Below are 24,301 nucleotides of genomic sequence, written 5' to 3' on the forward strand. Positions count from 1 at the left end.
TTATGTGAAACTTTTTATAGTTTTTGTTTGCTGATATTTTTGTTCACATTTCAAGTAAAAAAAAAAAGCTTCATTTTTATTCCTTTGCTCATATGAAACTAGAAATTAGGTCTAGATATTAATAAACCTCAAAAGTTTCAAAAATATTTCGTCTATTCATTGTGTACCATAAAAATTAAGGAATATTTGACTCCATTATCTGTAATACTTTTCTTCTTTTTAAGGAGACTGTTGTAACGCTGGAAACAACTAGCCATGTGTAACCCAAGGGCGGTTTGGTTAAGAAGGCTGCAGCTTTTTACCCTATTAACTCAGGCAGCGCTCAAACCAGCAATGCCTCCAGTGATCAAGGACCAGCCTTTCAACATTTTCTGGGCAGCCCCAACAATGTATTGTAACCATTTTTTCAATGTGGATATAAATCTTCAAATATTTAACATTATATCAAATCCATTAGAGACTCAGAGTGGAGCCACAGTTGTCATATTTTATCCAAATGAATTAGGGTATTACCCTTATTTCTTTCAAGGTGGAAAGTCTTTTAATGGAGGAATACCACAGAATGCTAGCCTTTCTAAACACCTCAGGAAAACCGCCAATGACATTGCAAAAGCTGTCCCTTGGTGGAGATCAGAAGCACTTGTTGTTATTGACTGGGAAAGTTGGAAACCCCAATGGGATAGAAATTGGGGCAGTAGAATCATATATAAAAACCACTCCTTAGCCTTCACTAGAAACCACCATCCTGACTGGTCAGAAACGGAAGTGAAAACAGTTGCCCAAAAGGAATTTGAAAATGCTGGAAAGAGTTTTATGAACATTACTCTCACAATGGCTTTAGAAATGAGACCAAAATGTTTATGGGGCTTTTATCTCTATCCAGACTGCTACAATTATGATTACAGGATAAATCCAGAGACATACACAGGTAATTGCCCAAAGGATGAAATTTTCCGCAATGACCAGCTCCTGTGGCTGTGGAAAAAAAGCACAGCACTTTATCCTTCAATATATTTGGATAAAATATTGAAGTCAAGTTTAAACGCTTTGAAATTTGTCCATTATAGAATTAGAGAAGCCGTGAGAATTGCTGAAATGGCTAGACATGACTATATTTTGCCAGTTTTTGTTTTCTCCAGACCATTTTACTTGCATAGTACCGAAGCTCTGTCACAGGTAAGAAAAGTTCAGTCACTGGCATTAAGAATGAAAATCTAGTAAAATGACTATATAAAGCCTAGAAATAAATGTTTTAGAATGTTTGCTTTCCCTTAATAATGAGCTGCTCTTCTACTGTTAAAGGCAAATATTTCCTCAAATGTCAAATCAATTCTGAAACAGTGTTGCTGACAATTAGATGTATACTTAAAACCGTTCGGATGATGATTCTTACCAACTCAGCATTCTCAGGAATTTATGGAGATCACTTGTTAAATTTGAGTTAAATAATGTAACAGGAAGATTAATTTTAATCAGGAAGAAATTTTAGAATCGGGTTCTTAATATGAAAGGGTAGCAGCGATTTTCCATATAAAAACATACAAAATTGAACTTGGAGTAAATTATTAACTACATTTTTTATTCCTGAATTTTTATGTCTTAATTGATTAGGCTAACTGAGAAAACAACACATTCTGTTGATTTTTGTCTTTAGTCTACAATGCAATCTTGTGGTTAATGTCAAGGCATTAAAATTGGTAAATAGACAGATTTTGTCTTTAAACTTGACATAATATGGGAGGCACAGAGAGTTGGAATGAACTTGTTTGGAAGATGAGTTTGCAGACATTGAGTTTGCAGACATTGGAAGTGTTCAAGCTTTACCTGAATTGTCACTTAGGACATTATTGTAAGGGTGCAGTCATTGGATGGGTGCCTAGATAAGAAAACTCTTATCGTCATCCATATCTGAGAGCCAAGAATTCTTTATTCCAGTATCCAACACAGAAACAGGGCTGTTGGATAGACAATGCACAGTCCACTGTCTTAGACACCTTATGTTTGAGATGAAGGCATTAAAAAGTAGTAACAAGTCTTCCTCAAATATTTCAGAATATGATCTATTGATTCAAATATTATTAATTAAACTTGAGATTTTCATCATGACAGGATTACTCAGTATCATTCAAAAGGGAGTGTTTATTCAACAAGTTTAGAAGAAAAATAATTGTATCATCCCAGAAAAAATTTGGATGAACCTCTAATCTAATCTACTAGTAGTAGATTAGTAGTATCTAATCTACTTCCTATCAAAACGTATCTCCTTTCTTACCTGGCCTCTTCAGCACTTTCTGTTGGGCACTTCATACTCAGAAGGAAAACTGCCATTTGGAGACAATATTAATTTCTAGAAAGTTCTTAAGTTCGTTGAGTCAACTTTGCCTCTGAATAATTTCATACCACTAGCTCTAACTCTGCCTTCTGATACAATAACAATAAATCAAATGCTCCTTTCAAAAGTCAGTTCTCGAGATTCTACCAAATCTTCTCAAGTGACAGATCTCTCTTTTCTTTTCTCTTTTGAGAAAAACATCAGGTTATAGTTATTCCTTCAAAATAGGCTGGGCATGGTGGCTCATGCTTGTAATCCCAACACTTTGGGAGGCCAAGGCAGGAAGATTGCTTGAGCCTAGGAGTTCAAGACCAGCCTATGCAATATAGTGAGATCGCGTCTCTCCCCTCCAAAAACCCCAAAACAAAAACACCCCCCCCCCCAATAGCCAGGTGTGGTGACACATGCCTTAGTCCTACCTACTTAGAGACTGAAGTGGGAAACCCGAGTTTGCGGGAACCTGAGTTTGAGGCTGCAGTGAACTGTGATCATGCCACTGTACTCCAGCATGGGTAACAGAATGAGGCCCCAATTTGAAAAAAAATTATTGACAGTCTACATTGTGCCAGGAATAAGCTATTATTAGTAATAACAGTAGAAGATAATAGTTATACATGTGGTCAGGTCATCTTGAGAGAAAATGGGAGACTAAGATGGCCTACAATTTCAAGAATGTCTTATTCATAGACATTTTCAATTTTTGTACTAGTAGACTTTTGAAGTAAATTATGAGATTTTCCCATTTTTCGTACTGTGAGACTTTTGAAGTAAATTATGAGCTAAGAATCACCTCTGAGTTCTACTTCTGAAATCAATAGGACACATACTCTACTCACCAAAATGTATAGAATTACCTGAGTATTATATATGAACTGTTTTAATGCTTTCCTATTGCCTTCTGCTTTTCATATATCTTATTTCAAAAGAATGGATTTTTCTCACCTATTATCTAAATAAGGTAAATTTTCAATGATTTTTTAAATTATAAAGATGTGGGGAGAAAAAGATGTGGGGTACAATTCAGGGTTAAGTATACAAACATTGATTTTGCAGGTACCCCTGTTAATGAGGTATGCCCCTCCCTCCCCTAGCAGTTTCCCTTAACTGCCAATCCCACACCCACTTCACTGAGAGTTTCCCACTACTGCCAATCTCTTTATTATAGTATTATAGATATTCAAGGTCCACTTATGAGTGAGAATATGTGGTACTCTGTTCTTTGTTTCTGTGATGGATCACTGAGTATGATCAACTCTAAATTCATCCAAGTTGTTGCAAAGTCCATATGTTTGTCCTTCTTTATGGCTGCATAATATTCCACTGCGTATATGTACCACATTTTTTTTATCCAGTCCTGCTTTGATGGGCAACATGCTTGGTTCCATGTTTTTGGTATTGTGAATATAACTGCAACAAACATGCATGTGTAGGTATCTTTTTTATAGAATGACTTGAGTTCCTCCGGGTGTATTCCCAATAGGGGAATGGCTGGGTCATATGGAAGTTCAATTTCTAGTTCTTTCAGAAAACGCCACACTGTCTTCCAAAGAGGTTGCACCTAGTTTGCATTCCCACCAGCAGAGTAGAAGCGTTCCTTTTTCTCTACATCCTCACCAGCATCTATTGCTGTTTGTTTTATTAATAATGACCATTCTTTCTGGGGTTAGGTGTTTTCTCAATGTGGGGTTTTGATATGCATTTCTCTCATGAGGCGTGAGGTTGAGCACTTTTTCATGTGTCTGTTGGGTGCCCATATATCTTTTGAGAAGTGTCTATTCATGTCTTTTGTCCACTTTTTAATGGGGTTGTTTGTTTTTTCCCTTTCGGTGCATTTGAGTTTCTTGTAGATCCTAGATGTTAGACCTTTGTCAGATATACAGTTGGTAGATTTTTTTTCCCATTCTGTGGTTTGTTTCCCTGCTCTCTTGATAGTTTCTTTTGCTTTGCAGAAGCTTGTTAATTTGATGAGGTCCCATCTGTCTATCTTATTTCTTAAGGTATGGGCATTTAGAGTTCTGAATAGGAATTGATTGCCAGTTCCAATTTCCATAAGGGTGTCTCCTGCATTTTCTAAGATACTTACAGCTTGAGGTTTTACATGTAGGTCTTTGATCCATTTAGAGTTAATTTTTGTGTATGGTGATAGGTAGGGGTCCTGTTTCAATCTTCTGCATGTGATCATCCAGTTTTCCCAGCACCATTTACTGAATAAGTTCTCCTCTCCCTGGTGGTTGTTGTTGGAGGCTTTGTCAAAGATGAATTGGTTGAGAAATTGAGGCTTTGCTTCTGGAATCTCTAGCCTATTCCATTGGTCTATGTGCCTGTTCTTGTACCAATACCAGGCTGTTTTGATTACAGTAACCTTATAATAAAGTTTCAAGTCTGGAAGTGTGATACCTCCTGCTTTGTTTCTTTTTACTAAGGATTGTTTTGGCTATTCGTGGTCATTTATGTTTCCATATGAATTTCTGTATTGTCATTTCCAGGTCTGAGAAGAGTGCTGTTGGTAACTTAATGGGTATTGCGTTGAATCTGTAGATTGTCTTTGGTAGGATGGACATTTTAACAAAGTTGATTCTTCCTATCTAAGAGGATGGAATATTTTTCCATTTGTGTGTGTCTTCTTGGATTTCTTTGAGCAGTGTTTTGTAGTCTTCATTGTAAAGGTCTTTCACTTCTCTGGTTAGGAAGGTGCCGAGGTATTTCAAATTTTTTTTTGTGTGTGTGGCTATTGTGAATGGGTTTGTGCTTTTTATTTGGGTCTCTGACCGCTTATTGTTGGTGTATAGGAAAGTGACTGTCTTTTGCACACTTATTTTGTACCCTGAGTCTTTGCCAAAGTTCTTTATCAGTGCAGGCAGGTTTTTGGCAGATTGTCTTGGAGTTTCAAGGTATAAGATCACATCATCAGCAAAGAGGGATAACTTGACTTCCTCTTTTCTTATTTGGATACACTTGATTTCCTCCTCTTGTCTAATTGCCCTAGCTAGGACTTCCAACATAATGTTGAACAAGAAGTGTGAGAATGGGCAGCCTTGTCTTGTTCAGGTTTTCAGGGGAAATGTTTTAATTTTCTGTCCATTTAGCAATATGTTAGCTGTGGATTTATTGTAGATGGCACTTACTATATCGAGGTATGTTCTTTCTATATCTAGGTGTTTGAGGGTTTTTATCAAGAAGGGGTGCTGGATTTTATCAAAAGCTTTTTCTGCATCTAACGATATAGTCATGTGGTTCTTGTTTTTACATCTATTGATGTATTTAATTACATTTATAGTCTTGCAAATGTTGAACCAACCCTGCATCCTGGGAATGAAGCCTACTTGGTCGTAGTGAATGATTTTTGAGATGTGTTTTTGGATTCGATTTGCTAGAATCATATTGAAGATTTTTGCATCTGTGTTCAAAGGGATATTGCCCTGTAGTTCTCTTTTTTTTTTTTGCTGGATCTTTACCCAGTTTGGGTATCAGTGTGATGTTAGCTTTGTAAAATGATTTGGGGAGAATTCCATCCTTCTCAATTGCCTGAAATACTTTCAATAGGATTGGTATCAGCTTCTCTTTGTATGTTAGGTAGAATTTAGCTGGAAATCCATCGGTCCAGGGCTTTTTTTTGTAGGTAGATTTTGTATGACAGAGTCAATTTCCTGGGTTGTTATTTGTCTATTTAGAGTTTCAATGTCTTCTTGTGTCAACCTGGGGAGGCTGTGTGATGACACAAAGTCCTCCACTTCATTTAGGTTATCAAGTTTGTTTCCATATAGGTGTAATCTCTGATAATTTTGTATTTCTTTGGGGTCAGTTTTGATTTGATTTTTTTGTATTTCTGATTGTGCTCATTTGGGTTTTTTCTCTCTTTTTCTTGGTCATTCTGGCTAGGCGTCCATCAATCTTGTTAATTCTTTCAAAGAGCAAACTTTTTATTTTGTTGATGTTTTCTATGATATTTTTGTCTTCTATGTCCCATATTGGGCTCTTATTTTGGTGATTTGGATTCTTCTGCTAAAGTTGGGATTTTGATGGTCTTTTCTTTCCAGCTCCCTTAGATGATTTGCTAGCCTTTCCACTTGTGATCTTTCCATTTTCTTGATGTGTGCTCATAGAGTTATAAATTCCCCTCTTAGAACTGTTTTCATGGCATCCCAGAGATTTTGGTAAGATGTTTCTTCATTTTAATTTGTTTTCAGGAATCTTTTAATTTCTGCTTTGATTTCAGGGTTGATCCAGTAGTTGTTCAACATCATGCTGTTTAGTGTCCATGTCTTTGTGGGCTTTGGGGGAATGTTGTTGGCATTGATGTTTATTTTTATTCCATTGTGCTCTGAGAATGTGCATGACAAGATTTCAACCTTATGGAATTTGTTTATGCTTGATTTATGGCCAAGATGGTGATCAATCTTGGAGTACGTCCCATGTGGTAATGAGTAGAATGTATATTCTATGGTTGTTGGGTGGAATAATCTGTAGGTATCTATAAAATCCATTTGGTCAAGTGTCAAGTTTAGGTTCTGGATCTCCTTGTTAAGTTTTTGCCTTGATGATCTATCTAGGGCTGTTAGTGGGGTATTCCAGTCCCCTGCTATAATAGTGTTAGAGTCAATATTTTTTTTCTAGTTTATTTAGTAGTTGCTTTACAAATACTGGTGCTCCTCTGTTGGGTGCATACATGTTTACGATGGATATTTCTTATTGATGTATTGAAACTTTTATCATTATATAGTGACCTTTTGAGTCTTTTAAAAATTTTTGATAGCTTATACATTGTTTTGTCTGATATGAAGATTGCACTCCTATCTTCTTTTGTGATCCATTTGCCTGGAAAATCATTTTTCATCCTTCCACTTTGAGTCTGTGTGTGTCCCTTGTAGTTAGATGAGTCTCCTGGATGCAGCAGATAATTGGGTCATGGTTTCTTATCCAGTTTGTCATTCTGTGTCTTTTCAGTGGTGCATTAGTCCCTTCATATTCAGGCTGATTATTAAAATGTGAATTTTTTTTTGCTGTTATGAGGTTATTATAAAGTTTTTTCTTTTGGCTTTGGGGTTGATGTATGTGTGTGTTTTCAAGTTTCTTGTTGCACTGTATTCTCTGTTGATTCTGTGCTCTGCTGTTCTCTTGAGAAGTGTATGGTCATTCTTTTTTTTCTCTTTCTTCTGTGCTTTTTAAGTGTCTCCTGTAAAGCTGGTCTGGAAGCTGCATAATCTCTTAGGGATTGGATGTCTGGGAAGGATTTTAATTCTCCATCACTGATGAAACTGAGCTTGGCTGGATAGGAAATTCTTGGTAGAAACTGTCTATCTTTGAGGACTTTGAATATAGGGCTCCAGTCCCTTCTTGCTTGTAGTTTTTTTGCCTTTAGGTCTGCTGATATTCTGATTGGTTTCCCCTGGTGGGCAGTCTGACCTTTCTCTCTTGCTGCCTTTAGGATTTTTTCTTTTGTGTTTACTTTGTGTAGGTGAATTACTATGTGATTAAGGGTTGGTCTTCTCATTTGATGTCTTGTGTGGGTTCTGTATCTCTTATGCTTGGCTAGTCACATCTCTGGTGAGATGGGAAAAGTTTTCTTGGATTACCTCCTGGGATACTTGCTTCAGGGTATTCTCCATTTCTCTTTCTTATTCTCGAATATCAATCAGGTATAGGTTCGGCCTCTTGTTATAATTGCACATCTCTTGTAGGTTTTGTTCTTTCTGAGTTTTCTTTCTAAATTTTTTACAGACCAGGTTAATTCCATGTTCTGGTTTTCAAGTTTGAGATTCTTTCTTTAGTTAGATTAATTCTTCTTCCATGCTTGCCATCTTGTCATTTATTTCCTGGATGAAATTTTTTATTGCCAAAATCTCTATTACAAGTTCTTTCAGTGTTGCATCTTGTCATTCTTGAGTCTTATCTCTCTTTCCATCCATTCCCTAATCCCTGTAGTGTTCAGGGCCCAGTCGTTGGTGACTTCCATTGTTTTAGCACCAAGGTCTGATTTTTCAGGAGTTCTGTCTTTGGTACACTTGAAATTGCCTGTGGTCTTCCTTTTGGTTCTCCTCATTTGTGACAGATCTCTTGTTTTCTCTTTAGTTCTGTTATTCAGTGTCAGTGGGAGAGGCTTTCCCTTCTGATGTTTGCTTAGCCCTCTAATCTTCCCAGATCTGGGCTCTGGATATCTTCTATTTTGAAATAGGATGGTGGATGGGAAGCTTTGTTGTTTCTTGTAGTTTTTGAAATTCAAATAAAGTAGGGGATAGGGTGTTAGGATTCAGAAACTCCTTACAAATTACAATGTTCATTTATTGTGGTATGTGTTCCCTGAGATCCACTCCCTACCACCACTCTATATGATGATGCAAAGCAGAAACCAATGTAAAAAACTATTAAACACACACACAGACATACAAACAAACCCCCAAACAAACTGGAATAACAACAAAGTGTAACAAAACAAACAACAACAACAACAAAAGCCTAGAAAACTAAACACACACACACATGCCTAGCACAAAGTGAATAGAGAAGAAAAACAGAAAGACCGGAAAAATAAATAAATAAATAAGTAAATAAATAAATAAATAAATAAATAAATAAATAAATAAAGGAATTCAAATCAAACCCTCACACCTATATTGACACACACCTTAAACTATAGAAGATAAAAAACCCAGAAGAACAAAAGAGCAAGAACAAACCAACAACAACAACAAAATTGAAAGATGAACACTCAATCATTCACATACACTCATAAACAGAAAACAACAAATTAAAGAAGAAAGAAACAGAAAAAGAAAAAAAAATTTGGGAGGGATGCAGATCAGACCCTCACATTCATACACATTCATGCACAAAGGAAAAATATTTTAAAAATAGAATAACTAACAAACAGTCAAAGAATTTTTAAAAATTAAAAATTAAAAAAGAAAGAAGGAAAAATCCATGCCCTCTTGTGGCAGGCTCTGTAACTATTTCTCTAATCAGTTCTCTCCTGCAGAGTCACCTCTTTCACTCTCTCCTCAGTGTCTGGAGAGAGCGGGGAAGGAGGAGGGGCAGTGGAGGTGGGTGGGGCTGCAGGCCTCCCCTCCCACTCTCATTGGTGGTGTGGGGGGGTCTCCTCCGGTGGGGGGGGGGCTCAGGATTATCTCTTCTCCAGGTATGTACTCTTGTTGGGAGTGCCCCAGTCAGGCCTATCCTGGAATGGAGTTCTATTGCGACTGACGTCCAGGCTCCTTCTGGTTTTGTTCTTCTCAGTTGTGGCCTAGCTATGTGGGTTTGACATTCAGAGGATTGCTGGGGAGGAGGGGTTTTGGGTCAGTCCCAGACTCACCACTAATTTCTTTAGAGTCTTTCCTCATCCTTTTCTGGTCACACCCTTTGTCCTGGCTGGATCAAGGTAGGGAGTGGGGCGCCTGGAACGCTACATGCATCAGGTTCCTCCAAAGTTTATGCTTCCAGGATATTATTCCCTCTGTGTCATGATCAATCCCTGAGTTGTTGATCCACCAGTCACAGAGATGGGGTCTGTTGCTCTGTGGTAAGCAAGTTGGAGTGTTTTCCTGCTCCGCCTTCAAGATGGTGATGGGGTACCTCTCTTGTCCTCTTCCATGGGACTTTGTCTCTGGACTCCCTCTGCAGCCCCTGCTGCCAGTGTCTTGCCAGGCACTGAAGTGGTGAGGCAAAGCCTGGAGGCAGCAGTCTCTACTGCCAATGGTGAGGGAGAGCCTGGGGTAATAGTCTCTCCCTGCTGCTGTTCACAGGAATACTTTTGTCTGTTAAAAAAAAAATTGGTGCTCAGCTTCTGTGACCTGGGAAGAGCAGGGACCAAACCGAAAAACTGCAGCACCAGCTATTAAATCAGGGGCCTGGCCACTTGCTCTCGAGCCCCCACCTAGACAGTCTTTCCCAGTATTTTCTTCCCAGGAAGTGTTTTGTTGATTTAAAAAAAAGAAAAGAAAAGAAAATGGTACTCAGCTTCTGCATCCCAGGAATTGCTAGGGTCCAAGTCCAGCAGCTGTGGCACCAGGTGCTGCACCAAGAGAGCCCTGGCCATTAGCTCCCAGCCCTCACTCAGTCAGCTACTCACATGCCGACTCGTTCACCAGCACATACGCAAAATTTTCCAGATACTCACTCACCCACACCGAGACTCGCATAGTTCAACTGGCTCAGCCTCCATCTTCTCAACTCCAATTTTTTTTAAACCAACTCTGCGAGGTATTTTCTTTCAGAAGTGTCTTAATTTCAGTAATAGACTAGCTTTATGATTAAGGAATGTGATACTGGTTATTGTTGTGGAAGAATGATTTCTTTTTTTTGTAGTAATACCTAGATGCATTGCAGAGCACAACGACTGTTACTGGGACCTTTTGCAATGCAGAAAAGCTTGCAGAGGCATGCCATTTAGTCAGTCCAGTCTTTGAGCAATTTACCTCTGTACTGGATCTTGACTCTATACCTTGTAAGAGAGAAAAGAATGCAGATGGCTTCATCACGACAAAAAATAGCTTTTAAAGTTGCAAATGTGTGTTTTGCTGGTACTAAGATATTTTTGTAGTTGTCCTAACACTTTAAAATAGCATTTTTTTGTGTGTTTAGATTGTGCTTGTATACAAGAATTCATGATCCTGTGTGCTTTCCCACAAGGAGTTACTGGTAGTTCTCTGCATGGACTACACCCTTGCTCACATCTAAACCTCTGTCCTTATTCTGCCTTCTGGATTTGAAATTCTGTTCTCTCTAGTCTGTTGTGTGAATTCATACTCATTTTCAAAGACCAATCTGAATTTTAACCTGTTCAAGGAAGCCTTCTCAGACTCCTCCATGCTGTATCAAGCACTTCCAACTTATATGTGCTGGTGTTGCTACTAATATAAAAATCAATCTATTATATTTGTTTATATGTCTGTCTCAACCACAAGACTAAAGTACCTCCTCAAAAACAGGAACTGGGCTCCATTTCATTTTTATATTCTGTGTCTAAAACATTTGCCTGGATCATTATGAACACTTATCAAATAAATGTAAGAATCCAAGACAGAATCACCTTTTCCAATTGTGCTATAATCCTTTGTTTTCTTTTTAGTATGACAGCTTTAATTTTAAAAATCATTTTTTTCTAGGCATTTTAAAAATTATTTGTTTATTTAAATTGACATACAATTATAGTGTGCACTTATCATGTACAACATAATGTTTTGAAATGTATATACATTGTGTTATTAATAAATCTAGTTAATTAATAAATGCATGATCTTATGTAGTTATTTTTGTGGTGAAAACACAATATTTGTTCTCATTAACTATAGTCACCATGCTATACAGGAGATAGCTTGAGCTTATTATTCCTCCTGTCTAACTGTAGTTATGTATCCTTCAACCAACATCTCCCCAGTCCGCTCTCTCTCCTATCCATAATAGCCTCTGATAGCCACCATTCTACTCGAATGCTACAAGATTAACTTTTAAAAATTCTATATATGAATGAAATCATTCAGTATTTGTCTTGCTAGATAGTCCTTTGTTTTAGAAACAAAGATAATATCATTCATGCATTATTTACCGCAGATGATGGGTTGTGTCTTAATACTAATTATTGGAATTGTCAAAGATTAAATTCGATTTGGCAGAAACTACTCCTGACACTTGTGTTTTCTAGGAAGACTTGGTGCATACAATTGGTGAAAGTGCCTCTCTGGGGGCAGCAGGAATAATATTGTGGGGAGAATATGAATATTCTGCTTCAAAGGTAAGCAATGCTTTCTCTATCAGCATCTTAAATATATTCTAGATATTGGTCTTGATTTTAAAAATGTTTTTGCTTCAAAGTCAAATTTGTGCTGACTATCTGCTCACTTGCCTTTCATGAAGTTAAAAAAGGACAAGGTCTAGCATTGCTTGAGCACCTACTCTATACCAGCTACTGTGGTTAGTAGAAGGGTCAAGAAAACAATCTTTCTAATCAGTCAGCAAGTGAGAAACTAATGTTTACATTCTAGAGGTGTAACTTTGGGCATGTTAATTAACGTTTCTGGGTCTCAGCTTCTCCATCTAAAAAACTGTGCTAAAATGAAACCTACTCTATGGGATTTTGGTAGATTCAATAGCATAATACAGAGGTTGCCAGAAAATGTATACACATTTTAAGAAAGGAAAAAAACTGTGCTAAAATTGTAATACTCAATGTATACCAATAACAAAAGATGAATATGTCACGTTTGACTTCTGCAATTACACATTGCTACCTTAATTTAATTCAAATTTGAAAAGGAATACATAGAAAATATCTCTTAAAATGTCTATACATTTTTGGGCACCCCAGTGTATGTGACAAAGAAAAAAAATACTACATTTTAAAATATGAGTAATTATTTCATCCACATGAGGAAAGGAGGATTATCGAACAATAGTTCTTTATTTTGCTGATTGTCTATAATAGAGATGCATGTGAGGGGAAAAGCTGTCTATAAAGGTTTTTTTTTTTTTTTTTTTTGTTTTAAATCTGCTCTTTTCTTTTGTGGTAAGAACATTTAACATAAACTCTAACCTCTTAACAAATTTTGAAGTGTGCAATACAGTATTGTTAACCATAGACACTATGCTCTACAGCACATCTCTAGAACTTATTTTTCAAGCATAATTGAAACTTTATACTCTTTGAATAACAATTCCCCACTTCTCCTACTCTCAGTCTCTGACAGCTACTACTGTATTCTCTGCTTCTGAGTTCTACTAGTTTAGTTTCTTCATAAGAGGGATCATGCAGCATTTGTCCTTCTGTGACAACCTATTTCACTTAGCATAAAGTCCTTCATGCTTATGGCATTATCACATGGCAGGATTTCCTTTTTAAGGATGAATAATATTCCACTGTAAATACACAAACTATTTTATTTTTTATTTTAGAGTTGTGGGGTTCATGTGAGGATTTTCTACATAAGCAAGTTGTGTGCAAGTGAGAGTTGGGTTTCTAGCGAGTCTCTTCTCTTCCTGGTACCTTGTGGTACTTGGTACTTGGTACTCTGTGGGTGTGGGTGGTTGTGTGCCCCTTATCCGTCCTCCTTCCCTTTCCCCATGAGCAGTTGTTCCTGACTTTGTGCTTGTGTGCCTAATGTTTAGTGCTCAGTTATGAGTGAGAATATGTGGTATTCAGCTTTTTGTTTCTGTGATAGTTCACTTTGAATGACAGCCTCCAGATGCATCCGTGTTGCTGCAAAGGGCATGATTTTGTTCTTCATATTACCCTTGAAGTCCTGAATGTCATCAAATGTCTTCCTTTCAATATTTCCTTTATGTTCAGGTAAAGAAAAAAATCATGGGAGCCATATCAGGTGAGCAGGGAGGGTTCCAATTAGTTATTTGTGCAGTGCTGCCCATGTAAGTGGACAGCGGCAAGTTCACGAACTTAATTGCCAGGCCCTAATTTTTTTGGAATGGCTTTGATGGCCATTCCAAAAAAAGTTGCTTTGATGAGTAGACTAGGCGCTGGTGTCAGTGGATAGCTTCCCAAGGGGAGTACTTCAAAGCTGACTGTAGTGAAATTCAGGAATGTGTTATGTAGCACTTTTTCCAGGATGGTTCGTGATCCTAACTGTTGGATCTCATATATGTACCTCTGCGGGATCATATAGTAGTTCTATTTTTAATTTTTTGAGAAGCCTTTCTACTGTTTTCCATAGCTGCTATACCATTTTACATTCCCACCAACAGGGAAAAGGGCTCCAGTTTCTCTACAACCTCACAACACTTTTTAAAAATTTATTTATGTTTGAATAATGGCCATCCTACTGGGTGTGTGATGCTGCCTCGTTGTTTTTTATCTGCATTTCCCTGATAGTTAATTAACTTTGAGCATCTTTTCATGTACTTGGATATGCTGAAAATTTGTCTTCTTTGGAGAAATGTTAGTTCAAGTCCTTTGCCTAAATGATAATTGGGCTATTTTTTTAGTTTTTTCTGATTTATAGAAGTTTCTAATATATTTTGGACATTAACTTCTTCTCAGACATATGATTTGCTCATATTTTCTACCATTCCATACATTATCTCTTCATGCTGTTGTTTCCTTTACAGAGCTGAAGCTGTTTGCTTGATGGAGTCTTACTTGTCCATTTTTGCTTTTGTTGCCTGTCCATTTTGTGTCATATCCAAAATGTAATTGTCAAGATTAGTGTCAAGAAACTTGTCTGGCTAGACGTGGCACCTCATGCCTGTAATACCAGCACTTTGGGAGGTATAAGTGAGAGGATTGCCTGAGCCCAGGAGTTAGAGATCAGCCTGGGCAATTAGGTGAAACCTTGTCTCTACAATAAAATTTAAAAAATATTAACCAGGCATAGTGGTGCACACCTGTAGTACCAGCTACTCGAAGACTGAGGTGGAAGGTTACCTGAGTCCAGCAGGTTGAGGCTGCAGTAGCCATGAGTATGCAACTGCACTCTATCTTGGGTGACAGTGTGACTCCGACAGCAACAAAATTTTCTTCTATGTTTTCTTTTAAAAGTTGTTAGAGTTTCAGCTATAGTAGTAAATCTTTATTCCGTTTTGAGTTGATTTTTGTGTGTGGGGGTAATAAAGGGGTTCAATTTCATTTTTCTTAACGTGGATTTCCAGTTTTCCTTTCTCTATTTGTTAAAGAGACTCTCCTTTCCATATTGTGTGTTCTTGGATCCCTTGGCAAAGATCAGTTGACCAAATATGTGTACGTTTATTTGTGGACTTTTATTCTGTTTCTGTGGTCTTCCTTTATGCCAGTACCATAGTTTTTTATTTATTGTTGCTTGGTAATATATTTGAAACTAGGAAGTGTGAAGGCTACACCTTTGTTCTTTCTTAAAATCACTTTGGCTATTCTATGTCAGTTCTGGTTCTACATAAACTTTAGCATTTTTTTCTATTTCTGTAAAAATTGCCATTGGGATTTTAATGAGAATAGCTTTTTCTATTTCTGTAAAAATGCCATTGGGATTTTTGTGGGTATAGCATTGGATCTGTAGATCACTTTGGGTAATAACATTTTTAAAATATTGTCTTCCAATGTGGAACATGGGTTGCCTTTTTATTGATTTTTGTCTCCTTTAAATTTCTAAAAAACTTTTTTTTTTTAAAAAGAGACATTGTCTCTCCTGTCATCTAGGCTAGAGTGACACAATCATAGTTCAACATCCTAGAACTTCTGGACTCAAGTGATCCTCCTGCTTTAGCCTACTGAAGATTACAGATGCACTTCACCATGCCCAGTTAATTATTACTATTTTTTTTAAGAGATGGAGTATCCCTATGTGGATCAGGCTAATCTTGAATTCCTGGCCTCTAGTGATCCTTCTGCCTTAGCCTCCCAAAGCCATGGGATTACAGGTGTGAGCCATTGTATCCAGCTTCTCCTTTAACTTCTTTCATCAATGTTTTGTAACTTTCAGTGTACGAGTATTTTACTTTTTTAGTTAAGCTTATTCCTAAGTATTTTATTCTTTTTGATGCTATTGTAAATGGAATTGTTTCCTCAATTTTCTTCTCAGATGGGTCACTGTTAGTTTGTAGAAATTCAACTGATGTTACATTTCAACATGATGATTTTGTGTCCTGCAACTTTCCTAACTTTTTTTGGTGGTGCCTTTAGGGTTTTCTACATATAGTTTTATGTTATTTGCAAACAGAGATTATTTTACTTCTTTCTTCCCAATTTAGATTCCTTTCTTGCTTAATTGCAGTAGTGAGGACGTCCAGTACTATGTTGAGTAGAAATGTTCAATTTCTTTATATGTAGTGTAAAATGAGAAAAATAATAGTATCTATCTCATGGAACTTTTATGAGAATTACACTATTAATGCATGCAAAGCACTTCTAAAACAGTAGCTGGTAGAAGGTAGGCGCCACCTAAGGATTGGTAATGACTTTTCCCCCTCTGCTCCACACGCCAAGCTTGGGTCTGAGGTGGAGAAAACGCGTATGATCAGTTCTTTTGTTCGGCTGCTTCAAAGATGGGCATAGAAGATGGGGGTGAGAGCAAGGCAGAGTAGCAATACAACTTTTACTGATTTCACAACACCTGACATTATCTTTTCTGTTGAAAGCCTTTTGATATGATTGTCATGTAGGGGTTGGCTCTTTCTTACACGGAGTTTGGCTGCGATTTGGCTACAGGCCCACCGCCCTTGCAACTCTCAAACCCTCATCCTTGGCACTGCACTGTTCTCTGACTTGAACAATGCAGACATTGGCTGACATCTTGATTCTTCCCCTTGCTCTTTCCCCAGAAGCATAACCCCCACACTGGACTTTCTTTCAGGAAGATGTGTGCCTGGCTATTTCTGTAACATCCACATGGATCATGAGAACACTCCTATATCTTTGTTCTGTCAAATTACATAAAGGCGGCCATGCTCACTCTCACTCTTGTCAATTCTCCTCAATGTCATTGGCCCCACACCTGTAACAGGACTTCACGCCAAACAGTACCTGGTAAATAAATATTTGTAGAGTGAATAAATAAACAAGTCTCATGGGGCTCTAGGGTAGTACTCTGTACTCCTTAAATTCTTTTAGTATAATTTAGTATAATTTTTTCTTTGCTGTAAGAATTTTTAGCCATATTTTTATGTAGGCTGAAGATAGATGAATGTTCCATAACTCCTTAGTTATTGATCATTATCTTCAACTTTGGATTTCAGCTGAAATCTCTCATTCTCTTTTTCTTTCCGCATACATACATACACATATCTTATATACATTTACGTTTTTATAAACTCTATATAAAGTTTCTGTCTCCTTTACCTTGTTACATAAAAATAACTGAACAAATTTCCCCCAGTTGAAGTGCCTGTTTGGAAAGATCTGATTATATTTAAGCTGTCACATAGACTAAATTCTCTTTGGGGTTCCTGGTGTACATCTTTAAAGACAAGTCATTTTCCTCATGAGCAACTGAAACAGGCATGAAATCACTTTCAAATGCTCCACAAATCCATCTCTAACAGCAACAATAATTAAGATTGATCTAATCAAATGTTTCATAATGAAATACAGAAGGAGGTTTAATCATGTAACTAAACTTCCTAAAAACCATTTTTTTTTTTTTTTTTTTGAGTTGGAGTCTCACTCTATCGCCCAGACTGGTTGCAGTGGCCGCTCCCAGCCACCGTAGCCTCGACCTGCTGGGCTCCGGCGATCCTTCCGCCTCAGCCTTCTGAGTAGCCGGAATTTCAGGAGTGTGCTACCACGCCTGGCTAATCTTTTTTGATTTTTTTTTTTGTAGAGATGAGGTCTCGCCTGCTCAGGCGGGTCTCTAACCCGCGGGCTCAGGCAATCCACTCACCTCAGCCTTCCAGAGGTGCGGGATTACAGGCTGAGCCACCGAGCTGGCTAAAACCATCTTTTAATATTTCTATTATTCATTTCCCCAAAGACCCAGCTAATGATAGTTGCTAAATCTCTTTTCCTTTTACTATTTTCCTCCTACTTTTCTTTCTTGTCCACCATATACAGAGATCTTCCCTCCCTTTTGAATTACATGTTTTTGTTTAATTTACTTATTATTTATTTATTTTTGATTTGGAGTCTCACTCCGTCATTCAGGCTGGATTGCAGTGGCACGCAGGCTCATTGCCACCCCAGTGTCGACTGGCTGGGCTCAGGCGATCCTTCGCCTCAGCCTTCCAAGTAGCCTGAACTACAGGCCTGCACTACCATGCTCAGCTAAGTTTTTGATTTATTGTGGACATGAGGTCTCGCCACGTTGCCCAGGCTGTTTCTGAACCCATGGACTCAGGCAAGCCCCTCATCTCGGCCTCCCAAAGTGCTGGGATTACAGGCTTGAGTCACTGCTCCCGGCCCGTATTTTTATTTTCAGATCATTGTGATATGGATTTTTATCAGTCAGCCCGGGCTCCAAGAGAGTTGGCGCAGTGGGTTGGCAAGCCAAGCCCCAAAGACTGGCTCACTTTCTTGCTGCCTGTCAAGAGACCAAATGAGCAAAATGAACTCCGTTTCAGAGACTTAAGTGAGTTACTGAAGATAAAATAAATTAAATGTTAGGTCAGGATAACAGATATGGAGTGCAGGGTTTTGTTTGGGGTGATGAAAAAGTTGTCAGGTTGATCATAGTTAGTTTCACATCTCTGTGAGTATACTAAAGGCCATGGAATTATAAACTTTATCTATCTATCTATCTATCTATCTATCTATCTATCTATCTATCTATCTATCTATCTATCTGTTTGTTTGTTTTTACCATGTACCCTTTATTTAATTTTTTCCATGATAACAATCTTGCAAAGCTATAGTACAAAATCACAGACAGAATATTGACATTGTCAAGACACAAAACATTTCCATCACTACAAAGATCCCTCATATTTTTCTATTATAGCTATACTTACTTGGATTCATATAGTATATAAATTATGGGGGTTGACTTTTTCCACCCAGCATAATTCTCTGGAAATTTATCCATGTTGTGTGTGTGTGAATTGAGTTTAACTATGATTCAATCATTCATGTCGGTCTTTATTGGACAAAAACTCTAGACACCTGAAGCTCTGTGAGCATCCTGGTTGGTGATACACACCCATGTGGTGGGGGGAATGACTTGTCACAAGGACACTGAAGTTTCACATTTGATACTCGGCCAGATGTCATGCTATTTGTCTCTCTATTTATATCCATTACAAAAAAACCCACAAAAAACCAAACTGTAACCATAAATATAGCACTTTTCTCAGTTCTGTGAGTTAGTCTAGCAAATTAACAAATGTGAGGAGGTGTTGGGAACCTCTGAATGAATTTGTAGCCAGCTGAATTGCAGGAATCCTAGGAGCCCTTGATTTTGTGGCTGGTATCTGAAATGAGGAAAGTTTTGTGGTGGACTGTGCCATTACCTGTGAGATTTGACATAACTTTGGATAGTCTTAGGATTGCACTACAAATTGCTACAACATAGGAATTATAAACTTTAAATGATTAAATTATGTGAATTATATCTCAATCCAGCTGTTAAAAAAAGAGTTAAGCATCAAACCCAGATTCATTTCCTATCCATTTTACTGAAGAACTCTTAAAAAAAAAAAACAGTAATGATAAATCTATTCTTTAAAAAATAATAATAAAAAAACCCCTCAAACTTGCCCAGTGAAAGGCTTGAACTTAATCCTTGGCTTCTGGGAGCTAATCTAGGAACATCTTTCTTGAGGGTGGGTATAGCCACACTTAAGTTTTAGGGTGAGTACTGACCATGCCAGAAGGACCAGTCATGCCCAAATGGTGACACAAAGGGTGAATGTTTTGGGCTACACAGTATCTGTGACTTGGAGACTTAGTTAAACCACTTAATCATTCAATCAGGCATGCCTCTGTAATTAAGACCCAATACAATCTCTGGACACTGAAGCTCTGGCAGACTTCTCTAGCTGAAAATACTCTGTATGGTAACACATCAGTGTAGGGGTATTGACTCCACAGGAGAGAACAGTGAGAGTTTTGCCTAGACTCTGGACCATGCATTTTTTTTCTTTTGGTTCATTTGTATCTTTTTGCTGTACTAAACCATCATTTTGAACATAATAGCTTTCAGTGAGTTTTTCTAGGTAATTATTGAAACTGATGGCGATTTGGGAAACCCTTGAACTTACAGTTGATATCAGAAGTGAGAGTGTTTTTGTGCATGACTGTGTCCTGCAATGTTGCAATCTGGCTAACTCTGAGTAGGCAAACATAAACCTCATCGTATTTGTATATATCTAACATCACAGACATGGGTCTCTGTGCAAAAATTTGGCATGAAGATGTGTTTTGTATAGCGCATATAATATTGTAGGGAAAAAACATTACAAAATAGAGAGCTTTAAAACTTCTTTTGAAAACTCAAGATGTTTGTAACAACAGCCCAGATTTCACTGTTGCTGAGAAGTAGAGCCTTCCACTACACGGGGTTTCCTCTCCTCTGCTGGTGCCAATGCATTACCTGCCCCATAAGCATTTGTGGTGTGGGGCTCAACTTAGACTTGACATCTACATGCATTAGCAAAAGTGGCTTGTGATTGTCTTCTCTGTCTTATATCAAGCTTTATTTACTTTAAAGATAAATGAGATAATTTTCATTTTACTTTTTTATATTTCAGAGCAATTTTATGGTATGGAAATTATATAATTCTGAAATGTTGAAAATAATTCAAATACAAAAATGCATTGGTTTAAGAAATTGTGTGTGGGGGGGGGGGGGAGTAATGAGTTTGTTCTCTAATTTCTTTTTTTTTTTTTTGAATCGAAATCTCACTTTGTTGCCCAGGCTGGAGTACAGTGGCATAATCATGGCCACTGCAGCCTCAACCTGCTGGGTTCAGGTGATCCTGCCTCAGCCTTCCAAGTAGCCTGAACTACAGGTGTGTGCCACCATACTTGCCTAATTTTTCTTGATTTATTGTAGAGATGAGGTCTTGCCATGTCACCCAGACTGGCCTTGAACCCCTGGGCTCAGGCAATCCTTTTACCTCTGCCTCCTAAAGTGCTGGAATTACAGGCATGAGCCACCACACCCTGCCTCTAATTTAATGATATATTTTAATTAAGTTTTCTATCTCTTGAGTCAATTTTTGTAATTTATTATTAAACTTAATTTATTGGCATAGAAGTACATGTACTATATTAACTTACAATTTAAGAATTTACCTATGAAACTTTATTTCTATTTTTTTCTCATTCATATTTATCTTTCTTTTTTGATTAGGTTTATCACATATACATGTTTTGTAGTTTTCTTGAAAATCTAGCTCTTGGATTCATTCATCAATTCAGTTTCCTGATTCACAATTTTAGCCTGGGTCGGCTTACTCCTGTGGTCCAGCTCTATGGGCAGCCGATACTAGAGATGACTTGAACCCAGGAGTTCGAGGCCATCCTGGGCAACATAGCAAGATCTCATCTCTACAAAAACAATTAGCTGGGTGTGATGGTGTATTCCTGTAGTCCTAGCTACTCAGGTGGCTAAGGCAGAAGGGTCAATTCACGAAGTTAGAAAAATATTGTTTTTATAAAAACAACCCCATGAAAGGAAAGAATAAAGTTAAAAGCATAAATTAGTGAATCTTTTCTTTTGGAGTTTGGGCCCAGGTTGGAGTACAGTAGCATGATCATGGCTCACTGCATCCTCAACCTTCTGGGCTCAGGCAATCCAATATTAATACTATATTTTTCAAGTGTTACAACAAATATCTCTTTACAAGGAAAGAACCCAAGCAGACCAGGAATTATCTTTTTGAAGGACAGGTTCCTTATAGTATAGGCTTCCTGTGCTAGTTAAGTGTTCTAGAAATCCATTGGCATAATTGTACTAGCTAGCAGTGTTGTAAGAGGCTGTGTTTGGCTTCAGTAAGTTTTTTTTTTTAAAGATTCTTTCAACATGTGTGCTCATTTCATGGTGGGTGATTTGTGATCATACCTGCCCACATCATAATGAGTGTTCAGCAGTTTTTGGCCGCAAATGGCATGAGCCTTGTGCCCCACCTTCCTTGTTGGCCTGAGTGACTTCTTTTTGTTTCCCAGATGAAAAAGTTCTCAAAGGAAAACATTTTGCCAATGTGGATGAGGTGGCCTCAAAATTGATGAGTTCAAAAACTGTTCTGAGCAGTGGAAAAAGCATCTCCATTGCATCAGAGAGTGCTTTGAAGATGACTGAATTTTAAACATATAGGAATAAATACAGACATTTTATAGATAAATTCCAGGGTTTTTTTTGGGGGGGTTCCCTCTTATACATTAGGGAATAGTCTCTAAAGGGAAAATGTGGGACCATCTTCCCTTAATATGATATGGCTTTGGTTGGGCCAAGGCCTTACTAATCAAATGCAAGGCTTACTGCTCATGTAGCCCCAGGAAGGTTTAGCCTCTCATTTAAATAATTAATCCAGGCCAGGTATGGTGGCTCATGCCTGCCATCCTAGTACTTTGGGAGGCTGAGGTGAGAGGATTGCTTGAGCCCAGGAGTTTGAGATCAGCCTCAAACACAGTGAGATCCTGTCTTTACAAAAATAATTAATTAACTAATTAATTAATTAAACAATCTACTGAAGTGCTCTTCCTCCTTAACCTTGACAAATGCAAAACTTCAGGCATTAATATCACCTGATTAGTGGAATCACATTTTGAGAGTGCTTTAAGTAGAGAGATGAGCAATTACTTCAAGAGACTGAATCTATTTTTTTTTAAACAGGAGAACTGCTTATCTATGCAGCAATCTATTCAAGGGCTTTTGGGCCACTATGCTGTTAATGTGACCTCTGCAGCCAGGCTCTGCAGTCAAAGTCTATGTAACAACCATGGAAGATGTGTTCGCAAAGTCCCTGACTCCTCTTTCTACCTGCATATGCCTGAAGGGAGTGCTAAGAAATATGTCCTGGACAAGAGTTTCAGATTCCTCATTTCTGAAAAAAATAAACTGAAGACAATAACGGACATGAAGAACGGATTTGTGTGTCACTGCTACTATGGTTGGCATGGACAGTCTTGCCATGACCACTACTCAGATCTCCCGAGAGAGAAGAATAAGTCCCCTACGGCTCACTTTAATTTATCAGTTTTTCTCAGCATGGCCTTATCTGTGATTCTGCTAAACATTTTTTTACCCCTTACTACAATGTCAATTTTTTCTTGAAGCACTAAAGATTAGAAAATGTTATTTCTTTAATGTCAAACCTCATCTAAAATATGTATGTATTGGTTTTAAAGTAAAAAAAAAAAAAAAGTAATCACCATTAATTCCACATGTTGATATAGCAGTTTGACTTGGATTTTGTTTTTCTTTTGAGTTTGTGTCTCACTCTTTAGCCTAGACTGGATCACAACTCACCCCAGTCTCCACCTCCTGGGCTCAGGTGATCCTTTACCTCACTCTTTCAAGTAAATGGAACTACAGATGAGTGCCACTATGCCAAGCTACTTTTTTATTTTTTGCAGAGACGAGGTCTTGCCATGTTGTCTAGGCTGGTCTCAAGTTTCTAGACTCAAGCAGCCTCAGTCTCCCAAAATGCTGGGATTACAGGCATGAGCCACCATGCCTGGCCTGACATAGCAGTTGTGTATTGGGTACTTACTTCATGCTAGCCAATGGGGATAAGGAAGTGAATATATCTACTCTCAGAGAGCTTAAATTATTGTGGAAAATGAAAAATAATAAGCAAACAGTAAACAAGCTTGGGCAATGTAGTAAGACCTTGTCTCTACAAAAAAAATTAAAAATTAGCTGAATGTAGTGGTATGCATCTGTAGTCCCAGTTACTCAGGAAGCTGAAGTGGGAGGATCACTTTAGCCCAGGAGTTCAAGGCTGCAATTGAACTATGATAGTGGCACTGCACTCCATCCTGAGGAATAGAGTGACACCTTGTTTCAATCAAACAAACACATACAGACATATCTGGCAGTGATAAGAGCTGTGGAGAATAATATAGCAGATTAAAGGGATCAGGGAGTGTTGGGAATTTTATATAAGGTAATCAAAATAAGGCTTTCTAAAGAGATGACTCGAAGGCAGAAGCAACAGGCCACACATATATCTGGGGAAAGCATTCTTGGAATAGGGAAGAGAAAATTCAAAAGCAAACAGCTGTGTGCACTCCAGGGACTGGGAACCCCAAAATAATATAAGCAACCCACCCCAGTGCCATGTTTGAATGTGTCCTTCAAATTTCATGTGTTGGAAACTTGATTTCTATTATGGAAATATTGAAAAGTGTGTCCTTCAAGAAGTGATTTTGTTACCAAATAAGGTGCAGCACAATGCTTGTGGGTTTTTTGACTCACCACTGAAAGGAATTTCAGAGCACCTACTTGTCTTAAGCAAAATTGATGAGGAAGAGGAAGAGAAAGGGAGATGTGCCAGAGAACTGACATGGGCTGGTGAAAGGAAGGAAGGAAGGAAGGAAGGAAGGAAGGAAGGAAGGAAGGAAGGAAGGAAGAAAGAAACACGCTTTTGCTTTTTGACAAACCGTTTGATACAGCTACACAA

The 24,301-nt window shown here is 37.9% G+C and overlaps 1 protein-coding gene across 1 annotated transcript; it reads left to right on the forward strand.

Moving 5' to 3' along the window:
- Positions 1 to 255: 255 nt before the first annotated feature.
- Positions 256 to 22,950, forward strand: LOC103259411 (hyaluronidase-4-like). The gene is made up of 3 exons (XM_008057075.1): positions 256 to 1,176; positions 11,967 to 12,056; positions 22,510 to 22,950. The coding sequence occupies exons 1-3, from the start codon at positions 256 to 258 to the stop codon at positions 22,948 to 22,950; spliced, it is 1,452 nt and encodes a 483-aa protein (XP_008055266.1).
- Positions 22,951 to 24,301: the final 1,351 nt, after the last annotated feature.

Source organism: Carlito syrichta, unplaced genomic scaffold, assembly GCF_000164805.1.
Source record: "Carlito syrichta isolate Samal-C Ts95f unplaced genomic scaffold, Tarsius_syrichta-2.0.1 Scaffold302715, whole genome shotgun sequence".
In the NCBI taxonomy this organism is placed as follows: domain Eukaryota; kingdom Metazoa; phylum Chordata; class Mammalia; order Primates; family Tarsiidae; genus Carlito; species Carlito syrichta.

What these genes read in the sequence shown, in the direction of transcription:
- LOC103259411 (XM_008057075.1), top strand. Translation starts at nt 256, where the DNA reads ATGTGTAACCCAAGGGCGGTTTGGTTAAGAAGGCTGCAGCTTTTTACC. An exon ending in GTACCGAAGCTCTGTCACAG is followed by an intron (nt 1,177 to 11,966) that starts GTAAGAAAAGTT and finishes TGTGTTTTCTAG; the next exon opens with GAAGACTTGGTGCATACAAT. An exon ending in ATGAATATTCTGCTTCAAAG is followed by an intron (nt 12,057 to 22,509) that starts GTAAGCAATGCT and finishes TTTTTTAAACAG; the next exon opens with GAGAACTGCTTATCTATGCA.